The sequence below is a fragment of the Poeciliopsis prolifica genome, unplaced genomic scaffold (genome assembly GCF_027474105.1).
Source record: "Poeciliopsis prolifica strain line A6 unplaced genomic scaffold, Auburn_PproV2 SCAFFOLD011, whole genome shotgun sequence".
NCBI classification, from domain to species: Eukaryota; Metazoa; Chordata; class Actinopteri; order Cyprinodontiformes; family Poeciliidae; genus Poeciliopsis; species Poeciliopsis prolifica.
Genome location: NW_026562386.1, coordinates 587,340 through 599,515, shown reverse-complemented (window position 1 = coordinate 599,515; position 12,176 = coordinate 587,340). Strand labels below are relative to the sequence as shown.

The 12,176-nt window shown below is 36.4% G+C and overlaps 1 protein-coding gene across 1 annotated transcript in view; it reads left to right on the top strand.

Moving 5' to 3' along the window:
- Nucleotides 1-10,942, top strand: part of lmo1 (LIM domain only 1) — a 32,311-nt gene extending 21,369 nt beyond the window's left edge. The window contains exons 3-4 of the mRNA XM_055036436.1: nt 8,943-9,068; nt 10,408-10,942. Of these exons, the coding sequence (XP_054892411.1) occupies nt 8,943-9,068; nt 10,408-10,513 (232 nt within the window). The 3' untranslated portion in view covers nt 10,514-10,942. The remainder of the gene's footprint in view (nt 1-8,942; nt 9,069-10,407) is intronic.
- The last annotated feature ends 1,234 nt before the right edge of the window (nt 10,943-12,176 follow it).

Sequence of the window (12,176 nt, the reverse complement as noted above, 5' to 3'; positions counted from 1 at the left end):
TGCTCAGTCATTTGGACAGAGCCTCACGGCAACAGATGCTCACACCAAACAAAAACAACATTACCCAAACTTCTAAAAGGTCAGAGAGTCATAAAAGCACAGATGACAAAGGGAGGAAAGAAGAAAACAGGCATATATCACAACTGAAGCAATCGTAGCAATAGTTACCAGTGTTAGTGCCGTAGCAAGATTTCCTAATATTACGCAGCCCTAATATATACCTTCTTGGATTTGATGTTTCAAAATTCTCAAAAAGATTCAGCCTAAACAAATTATAGTTAAAGTTTAATTTAAAAAAAAACTTTAAAAATCAAACAGTATGCATAAAGTTTAATATAATCATTCAGGGTAAAGACATTTATACGTAAATAAAGAATGTGCTACATGGATATTGGTATTAATTTCACTGCCACATACAGTATATCAAGTAGAAACGTTAACAATGGTAAACTTAACACTGTGTTCCATTTACTTTAAAGTTGTGTCACAACTAGCATTATTCTATTCCAGTTCTTTGTTGGAAAACCAGATTTGCTAAATGATGTTATTCAACGACCAGGCCAGCTGCTGTGGCCTGGTCGTTGAATAACTGAGGCAGTGTTTCCAAGCATTTTATACAAACAAACACTGCATTAAAGGTTGTATAGTTTATGACTGAATTTATGTAGTTGCTTTAATTCAATACAAACCATAAAAAGTGCAAGTAAGTAGGTGGTTACCATAGCCTTTGTAACGTTTTAGTCAAACATTAGCCAATATAATTCAAAGCTCTGTGGCATTTGAAATATTAAAGATATATAACATTAATATAACATATATGTTAAATAAATATAATATAATAGTAAAGGAAAGATTATTCAATACATGATAAAAATACCATCTTTACATGCGATGATATATCACAGGTAGAGATGGGTCCAGCAACATCGATGTGTCGGCGCGTCGGGGTTTTGTCAATGTGATACAGTTTGAAATGACAGTGGCGGTCCAAACTTTTTATTAGGAAGCGAATCTGTGAATGGGATGCATTTGCCAAAATAGTTCTCGATTTTGTACGGTACAGGATCAACTATGGAGTAGCCTCAAAGCAAATGAAAGGTTTCATAGTTTGGGAGCATTTTGATCTTGCATCAGAAAATAAGGTGTTATCACTTTGTTGTTGTTTCATCTGGTTCTTTTCAGTTTCTACTTATCTATCTGAATCTAAATTCAGCTGAAATTGACTCTTAGTTTACTTTCATATTATGTTCTGCAGGTTAAATGTTGCATATGTTTGACAGAACTGTCTTATTTAAATAAATCCACCAGGCATCAGAACGAAGTCCCAGATACACCTCGGATAAACTCAAGTATGCAGTCATTCTACAAATTACTCAGTTGCTTTTTATAAATTATTTTATATAATGTATTGCTTACCCCTTTTTTTTCCTACAGCAGGAGAAGTTGTGTCAAAAAAAACGTAATAGACTAAATTTCAAAATGTTGGAAAAACTTATTTTTTGAATGAAAATTTCTGGAAAAAACCCAGTCCACAAGCATCCTCATTCCAAACAAGTTCACTCAAATTTTCACTTCATGGTACATGTTCACATTATTTTTTGACTGCATCTAAAAATATCAAATATATTTAGAATTTAACTGAAGATATGATATAATACAATATATAATATACAATAAAATATAACGACTGAAATCTTATTGTATAGACTTGGTCATCTAATCAGTCTGTCAACTATGTTGCCTGTAGGGATTTTTAATGTCCAGCAGGTGTCAGTATTCAGTGACACAGTATCGACACAGTATCAATACAGTTTTGCTATGGGTCGAAACGCTTCATAATGCCTCATTTACCCATCACTACTCACGGGTACACACTCTGATAGATTAGGTCACATGTTTTCCAAAGCAGAATACCAACAGTTTGACATAAAAAAAATATAGCAAAAACCTTTAATAATAAGATTACGTTCTTTACTAAGTTGCCTTGATTGTATTCATTATTGTTAATTTTAACTTTAAATGCTCCATACTTGTGTTTTAATTAACTGAATAAACATTTTTGAAGAAAAAGGGGGCATAAATTTATATCTTGAAAATAAACCAAGCAGAAGCCAGTAAAAAAAACATGTTTTAAACATAGCACTCAAAAACCCTCAAAATACACAGATGTACTAGAAATTGGCGAAAAAAAAAAAGAAATAAAATAAAAATGGCACTGAATTGAAACTACTTTATGGGTACAGATGATTTTGACTTTGAGCTTTGAAATGTCAACTTCTAAGTACAAATGTGATGCAGCACAGCATGTTAATGTTATGCTTTACCTTATGGAGAAGGGTGAGCTTTGACATTAAACTAAACTTAACTTGTCACTTTCAATAAAATGTGTGTAGTTGTAATGGCTTATTATAAAAAATACATTGAAAATAAACTACTGTCCTTTTTTGACATTCTTTTCAGAATGTTTCAGGTTGTGGTGAGCTGCAGAAAAAAGTCTTTCTAAACTTTCAATTAACTTAAATTATCGACTGAAAGAATTTATTCAAAATATTAACGACAATAACTAACATATACATCATTAAAGAGTGATTAATTAGCAAACAAACTTGGGGCAGGTTTTTACACATAGCTATGAATAAGAATATTTTCAAGGATTTCATAAATCATACTTGCTAAAAAAACTGCTGTTAATTTTTCTCCTTTCATTTAGAGGAAAGTTATTCATTTAATCCAAATGACCAAAGAAATTACAGAACATGAGCCACTGCACTCTGACAATGCAGGGCATATTTCAGGACAATATGTGAAAATTCTTCACAAAGTAGGCTATTCAGGCCTCAAAATTAATTTCTCAAATGAAATGAAATGTTTTTCAAAAGCAATTTACTGTCTAAGATTCTTTGAAAGGTGCTCTTTTTATGTTGCATATTGGGGTTTGAAAAAGATTTATGGACATGCCATATTTATTTAATCTAAATCTAGACAAATCAGTCTAGTTCTTTAACATTTTAGTTTTTCTATTAACTTTTGTGAAGGCATGCATTTGTGTGTGTGTTCCATTTAGAAATGTATTAAATGAATCAAAGAGGTAGACAAAAGTCAAATAAATGTATAAAAACTATATATAGGACTGCGATACATCAGGCAGCAAATTATCTGTGAATGTGAAAAGCTGATGTGTTGAAAGCAGAAATAAAACAATCTAGCGTTGGAATCTTGAGCTGGGCCATATTCTGAATTGTAATTGCAAAAGAAGAATTGTGCAGATTCAACATAAAATACAAATATACCTAAAATACAAATATACCTAATCAGTCCACAGATGCAGCACAGTGACTCTCAGAAGGCTGGATGAAGCTTCAGTTTCTGTTTCTTCCCTTTTTTTTTTTTTATTTGCGTGGTAAGATGTAGTGTTTTCTTAGCTTTAAATCAATATCATTTGTTGTGTCACAGTCATGGCAGACCAAATGCAGCGCCCCCTCAGCTGTTACTCATGAGATTACTGCATTGGTTGTGTTTTCTGGCTGTTTATTGTTCTTACCAAAGGAGCAGCAGTAGAGGAGCTTGTTCTGTTTGAACAGTTTCCTCAGGCTGTAATCTTCTGTTAGTACAGAGAGCTCAATTGGCACATACATAGATGCCACATGATAACCCATACACCTACAGTATTAACTAAAGAGCTGCTTAAGTTCTTGTGTTTTGAACCATCTGAGTCAAATTTTTCGCTTACAATTTGAAATCAGACATTAGGCAATCTAATTTGCATAAAATAGATGGGGTTTTTTTTCCATTCAAAGTTCTGGATTATTATCAAGGATCTATACTTCAAATATTTTTATAAAAAATTTGTTGGTTTCAAAATAACTGTGGGCATAAAAACATGTAGATGTCTGCACAGTTTTGCAGTATATGTGTTGATGCTCCTGTACTGAGCTCCAAAATCGTGTTGAAAAAAGCCCTCCCAAAAAAAAAATAAAAAAACACTGTGCTGAATGATTGTAGAAGCTGCAAGGTGACAATTACCCCAAATCTGTGGCAGAGTGCTGTGTATGGAAGTATAACTTCAGCAAGCTGGACTTTCCCCATCTGGGGTTTTCACAAGTCATATGTATCAAGTGAACACCATGTCTGCAACCCAGCAGGTTGTGATAGAGACAGGTCACAATAATCTGTCTGGGTATAATAGGTGTCTGCATAGCAGTCTCTGTAACTGACCCAAACTCTCCAGGTTCTTCTAGAGCCCTTTTCCCCTGAGGGAAATAAAAATACATCTCCACTGGTCGTCCAGCTCAGTACAGTCAAGCCATCAGACTGGAGGTAAATCGAAGATACAACTAGAAACAACTAGCAGCATTCAATAAAGATGCAATTAAAGTACGTGTAATGAAAGAATTTAACAGCAGTGCTTCTAATTACTTGATGGAGCTTAGATTTTGGGGGGAATTTATTCATGTTTGAAGATATTTCAATGATGTGCAACACTCATTATATATTATAGAATTGCTCATTTCCTAATCCAAGATGTTCCAACACGAAAAAGTTCACCGACTTTACAAATTGAGCTTTTTACAGTTTATTACTTGGAAATTTGTTAGATATTTTTGAAGAAAACCCAAGATCAATCCACTTCCCCATGCTGGAGAGTTAAGTTCAACAGTAACGATAAATAAAGTTACCTTTAAAATTAATCACAAGTGACATCTAGACTTAAACTTCAATAAAATAAATCTGGTTGTGTGTGTTGTTTTTGTCTCTTGCAAACTATACTTACTTTTTAATCCAACCATAAAAAATCATAGTCAGACAGAGAAATGAGACAGGAAGAGCAGGTTTCCTGAACAAAGAGGAAGTAAGTTTTCCAACCTGAAGATTTATCAAAATAGATTAAATTATTCCTTATTTCAAAGCATGAAAGTTTTAAAGAATGAAATTCAAACATTTTGAGTAATTGGATGAGATTCAAAGTAAAATACGTATATTAATATTGATTTACTTGCAAGAATACTTACACTTGTGGGAACACTTACAAGTAAAATAAGTAACTAACTTTGGTATAAAATAATTACAATAATAACTTATTCTTGGTTTCTTTTCAGAAAACATCTGTAATAACTCACATTGAGATTATAAGAGTAACTAATAAGTTATGGTTATCATAATATTATAAATGAATGCTAAATCAAAGTAACAAAGGGTTATGAATGTGATTGTAACATTGAACTTGAAATGGTGTAAAACGTGTAACTGCAATTAAAGATCACTGATGATGTATTGGAGGTTGATGGTAGGTGAAAGGTTAGGGGGAAAAGGGGAACTAACAGGAGGGCACAGATGACTAACACCTTACTTGGAAACAGATTGTTGAACAACTTTGACTTTTCAAAGAAAGGTTGTGCACAAGACATAGACATAGGAGGACCGTTGAGCAACCCTGGGTCAGTAGAACTGACATCAGGACGTAATGTCTAAGACAAGATGGATATGAGATCATCTGTCCAAGGAGACAGCCAATGAAACAAGCACAGCAATGGTGCTAACCAATGCAAACGTCATAGGGGTGGATAAACCCTATAAAAGGTGAGTGCAAAAGAGGAATTTTTGGTAGGATTCTCCAGGCAGCTTTGAGCCAAGATCAAGATGGACAAAGAACTCTGGAGCTGAAGAAGATCCAGGGCCACAGAGCCAAAGACTGTCCTATGCATGGGGACCAACCCTTCAGTCCCGCAACATGTGGCTTCAAATCGCACTTCTCTAATCAGCTGGGTTCAGACCCCGAAGACAAAGACCAAGGCAAAGACAAAGACAAAGAGAGCTCATCAGACCAACAGAGATCCCTAACTGCATCGATCAACCTTCTCCTGCTGCAACACCTTTTTCATCATCAGACCAGTTCTGGGGTTTGAAATTACTCTGTCCGTCTCTCTCAAAGATTCCTTTTTAGTTCTTAGTGTCAGTGTTAGGGAAAGATAGGCTAGATGATTGATTTTACTTATTTGATTATTTCTGCTACTGAATTAAGCTGTACTAACCTTTGCAAAAATGCTTTACTAGTAAAATACTTGGCATAAAGAAAATCTAAAAGATGTTGTGGACATTCAATTAATGAGTCACTTCAAAGTTCTTTGATGGTTGTATAATAGCTATAATGTTTTGTTCTGGGGAAGAAAAAGTAGAAAATGTTTTATTGGTTGCTTGTAGCCCAAAACTAGATGTACAATAACATCCTTGGGACTCGCCCGAGTCACTAAAACCAACCTGGTTCAGTAACAAGTGCAAGTTGTAATAAAGAGAAAGAGCGATCATTAACAGGTGTGCTCTGTGAAACTAGTTGGCTGCAGGCTGCTCAGTCTGGCTAATTCACAGGGGGAAGAAGGGTGGGACATCGGGATGGAGATCATCAGAAACCAGGTGTGTCTTTTTCGATGCCAGCTCAAACAGAGTTTACTTCAGTTCTGGACAGGGTAAATCCCAGCAGATTCAGGAAACTCAATTCACTTGTTAGAGAGCTGGTAGCACATCTCCCCTCTCAGAAAAGGAAGTAGAGAGTGAAGGGGGGTGGAGAGGGTGTTGTCACACAACAGTTTTAACCGTCATTCTTATACTGAAGATCACAGTTATTTTTCCTCATACATTAAAGTTCATAGATTAAGTCTTTTGTCCAGTTTTGTACTTCAAAAACACAGCGGTACCAACAAACAACTGCTGTCCACTTATTATTGTAACTGCCCCAGCAACCTCAAACTGTGCAATTGTTTGCTGACTCATGAGACTCGGCTTGTTCACATTGCTGGAACACTTTCAATAAACAAAGTAATTGTGAGTTTTATCTCTGTCGAGTGAAAAGTTTACATCAAACAGAAAAAAAATGTGTGTATTGTGAGTATTGTGAGTACGCTTTATAAAAAGTCATCCTTTTTGTCCTGTTTTTGACAAGTTACAATGAGCAAAATCATTTCTCCTTGCTACATGTTAAATGATTGAGAATTCCCCCCAACACATTTTATTACTTTTTGTTTCCAAGTCAGAAGTTTACATACCTGTATCTTAAGTGTGTTGAAAAGTCCAGAGATAATTTCATAGTTGTTGCAGGAGGAACTGGGGTGCTGTACAAAAACACAAGGCACCACACAATCATAAAAGTGAAACAACAACGCAAGACATGAGTCAAGATACAGACTGGGACCTCATGAGTCATCCACATACATAGTAAGCCCAATCTGACAAGCTAGTTACAAAATGTTTGGAGGACAATAAAGTCAATATTTTAGAGTGGCCAACACAAAGTCCTTATCAAATTTTTTTTTGGCACAGCCTTAAAATAATATGTGTGAGCAAAGTTTCCAACAAATCTGATTCTTCTAGTTCTGTCAGAAGGAATGGGCCAACATTCCAGCAAACTGTGATGGGATGACTGTGGAAAAACACCAAAATGTTCTACCCAAGTCACATAGTTTGAAGGTAATTCTGTCAAACATCAAGAAAATTGATGTCGGCTTCTGACTGAGGAAGGTAAAATAATAAAATAATGTCATTATTTTGGCAATAAGCAATTGGACGCAAGTTTTGCAAACTTCACTGATGTAATACAAAAAAAAGGTTTCATGTTATTGAATATCTGAGGAAAATAAATGTTAATGCCTTTTTTTTCGCAGGTTATATCAAAATCTGTTTTCAGCTGTGACTGTTTTGATACATTCATCTCAAAAATTGTTAGAATATCATGAGTCAACTTTTGTGACACTGAAATTTTGGGGTTTTGGATCAATACTGAATGCTGAGAATTTCCTCAGACGCCTGACTAAGCAGAAGTCTTTGTGTCTCACAGGAGAAAAACACATTCTTTGTGTTTCAGAGCAGCCTGCGGGTGGCAGATGCCTACTGTATGAGAACACTGAAGAGTTGTTGTTTTTTTTTTCACTGAAGGAATAACCAAATGTAACAATATCTCAGTTTAACACCCTGTGAATCCCTCTCATGGAACATAACAACCTTTCTCCCTCTGTTTCGGTCTCTGTTGCTCCTCTGGGGCAGTGGCCCCTAATTAGAAGCAGAGCTGCTGGAAATACATTTTCCCTAACAAGGTGAAAGAAACTGAATGGGACAAGCATAAACTAGGCCGAATATCAACATACTGACTCATCTGTCTGAGCCTTACACGTTTGAGGAGGAGTGTTTAACATACTGCTGGAACAACGATCTGCAGTTGTTCTTAAGCTCTCTTGCAAAGCTGTGAAGCGGACCTTCTTCTGCTGCAGAATATATAAATCTATCTGGGCTCCAAAATCTCCAAATTAAACATAAGGGCAGGCACATGGAAAATGAAAATGTAAATCTGTCTGGGAATAGCATTTGAGTTTTTAAGCCCCCCTCTTTCTTTGATGAAATAAGAATCTCTTCTGTTCATGTTTATGACCTTTATCATTTGGCTCCAATCTAATAAGCCTAACTAGACGTATGCAAGATTTCATTTTGTTATTTTCACTTTTAAAAATTCAGGCAACTCTTCATAGATAACAGCAAAGGAAATATGGAGCTGAGGAGAATGGGTTGAGCAACAGAAAACCTCTGGAAATGAATGGCCATATTCTGGAAATGAATGGCCATATTCTGCAGTTTGCCTTTGTGTTGAAGCCTGTTTATGGTTAGAAACTGAAAAGTTAGATTATTTGAAACAGGTTTTCAACAATTTCAGCTTTTCTCTAAAGATAACTAAAACATTTGATCTGTAGTCAGATTTAGACATCCTTTTGTTGTAATTGTAACAAAACTACTGATAGGATGCCAAGAAACAGGCATGTTGTGCATTCTCTATGCTCCATCATATCATATTTTATCCTTTTCTTTGCAGTTGTTATGCTGCACATTTGTTTGCATTTCACGGCATGAAGTTTAAAAGGAAAGTATGTTAATCTCTCTGTCTTTTCTCTCTGTCTGTCTTTCAGGCTCTTTGGTACAACGGGGAACTGTGCAGCCTGCAGTAAACTGATCCCAGCCTTTGAAATGGTGATGAGAGCCAGAGATAATGTTTACCATTTGGACTGTTTTGCCTGTCAGCTTTGTAACCAGAGGTAAGAACGGAAATCATACCTGCAACGACAATGCATTTCAAACAAACCATGAATGGAGTAGGAAAAAGGCTCATAATCTATATTTTAGGGCATCTTGTACAGAAAGCAAAGGTTTTCTAGTACATGTTTTTTTGTTTGTTCAGTTGCATTACATCAAGCAGCTTGTAAATCTAGAAAAAAGATAAATTTTGGTTGTCTAATTATGTTGTGCATTTGTAATACCCTGCTAATTATTTTCACTATAACATGCTGCCAGCAGTCTGTCCCCATTTGTGGCTCGATATGTAAATCTTTAAAGCCAGCGGAATGTAAAATTAGCTCTTGTTCTTATGTATAAAGTTCAGACACTACAAAGGGACACATCTTGCTGCATATAAGGAGAAAATGAGGAGTGCATGTGTAACACGGTATTTCCAGGTGGACAGCGACCAATGGGAAAAATTGGAATGAGCACAAAGCCTATGGTATGATGTACATGGAATATGACATACCCTAATATTGCCTTTCCCCATTAATATATTGTCAGTAATGGCAGCAGTATGAGAGTGGAGCATCCTTTGCATGCTTGTCGCGAGTGCCGCGACCCTGTTCCTCCACACAGCACAAGCCCATTAACCTTCTGCAGGCCAGATTCAGTTACCATAGTGAACACCTGCTGTAAGGGAATTATGACTCCAGTCTCTCTTCTCAGCTGGCAGATATATGAAGCCAGGGCTCATCTGGCACAGCATTGCCATGGCTGTGACTGTTACCAGCTTTATTTACCGTGTTACCAGCCTGGCATATTACTGAGGCCAAGCTATTTTCAGCTATGTTCTTATCTCCGCTCCCTTTCAGTCACATTATGGAGCTGTTTCCAAAGTGTCACGCAAACAAACAGCAGCGCAGAGAGGGAACATCAGTGGGACAGGCTGCTGTGTGTAATTTTCACTCTTCAATTGACTCTGACTTTTGAGGAAAAATGATTTTGAACACTGCAGCCAAACTGTCTCTGAAAAAGCTCACCCCGTGGCAGGGCTTCCTCGCAGACTCCCGCGGCAACGTCACCGTTCCACCAAAAGAGAGTTGACCTGCTTTTCATCGGGTGCCAGTTCTCCTGTCTGTTTGCTTTCAAACTGGATTGGTTTATAATCTCATTTTATTTGAAGGCCCACATTTATGATGACCATCAAACTGGCCCCTAAAAGGTGCTTGATGAAAAACATCTTCATCTGAATGCCTCTAATCAAACAAACATCATCATTACCAATCAAACTCAAATGCTGCCCTTCAAGCCACATTTATCTCATGACCCCAGCAGCAGTTGTATTCATAACCCCCTGTTTCTGTCTTCCAACAGGTTTTGCGTGGGGGACAAGTTTTTCCTAAAAAACAACATGATTTTGTGTCAAATGGACTATGAGGAGGGCCAGCTGAACGGCAGCTTTGAGACGCAGGTTCAATAGTTCATGGCAGCCACAATCAGCTCCACACGTTACACACAAGATGGATGTTCTGCTGCACTTGGAAAAAGACAAGCGTCTGTCTGCTTGCCTGCAATACTTTTTAAATCCTCTTTATCATCTCCTCTCCTTCCCCCACCGCAAGGACTTTGTTGTAAATGTTCAACTTTTTGCCCCTTCCACACCGCACCAAGCCCCCAACCCCAACACTGAGCAGTTACAAATTTTGATGTACAGTTGTGCCTGCTAAGCTGAGCACTGTATTGCTTGTATGTTTTGTGAAATTTGTTTAAGGTTTTCTGTTTTCTTTTAGAAATGGTTCACTGGAGGGTATGTACAGTCTGTTTTCTCTGTATATATAAACTGGAACATTTATTTTATGAAATGTAATGCAATTTTATTACTAGTGTGAATTAAAGATTCCTAAATGTTCATAGTGAGTTTTTTTTTCCTCCTACTGAAACCAAAGTTGTTGAGGGAAGTTGCCCATGTATTGATAAAATCAAATATCAAAGAATGACAATGTTATAGAAGCCTTGCAAGAGATGGATATATTTGAACATCTCTTGTGATGCATTAAAGGTTTTATTACATTTTGCAAGCTTCTGATGGAATTGGAAATGTTTAAAAATGAAGTAAGTACGATTTTATTTGGAATAAAAGAATGATTCTCCAAACTGTGTTGTTGTGAGCATGCAGGTGTCGGGAAGTGAGATAAGCTGAGCAGCTTCTCTGTGATTCATGCTTCACTAATTGCCATCTGATTATCAGGGTGAATTGGCCTGGAAATGAAATGCAACAGCAAATAAATTAGAGGGGGGAAAATAAACGCTCATTGAGTTAGAGCTCACTCAAACTCATCATGAGCAGAAGCGCAGAGCTGTATTTAAAAAGTCCTTTTCCCAGAAGACTCTAAATAGAGATGCATGACACCGTCTGTTTATCTGATGAGGTTATTTCTGATAAACGCAACAGGAACCAATGCACTGTCAAATAATCATGATCCATCAAAAGATAATCCACTAAGTTGGCACATTATGTATAGCTTTATCAGTTAAACTTGACTGAAAAAACCTTGCAAAGCTAATGCTAATATGATACAATTAGCTAAGTGAACCTAACATTTAACCTGCAATTTAAGGCAGGACATAGTACCTTTTCTGAAGTTTGAACTTGTATTTGTCCAATACATTTTTGATTAATTTGTAGGAAGGCAGTTAACATTTTGGGAAAACTATATCTAGTTACATATTAAACATAAAATATCCAAGGGATTCACCGAAATTTTAATCGAGGCAGTTACCTCGTAAACACACAACTTACCTTGAATGAGCTGTTAACTTTTAGTTTTTTTTTGTTATACCAGCTGATCGTAGTCATACATTAAATAACTATGTGCACATTTTGATGTAGGGTTTCCCACTGCCAATAGAATGAGTTTTCTTACTGGGTCGTGCAGTTACCTTCTTGCATTATTACATATTGCATAGAAAAACAAGCATGACATGTGACAGCCAAATGGGAAACAAAGCCATTAGCGTGAGTAACACACCTGTTGAGTAAAATATTTGCAATGTTTTTACAGTGTGAAAACCCATAACATTTAGAGAGAAGAAACAACAATCTTATTGCTGTTCATATTGAGTGTGTGCTGTAACAGTCTGGA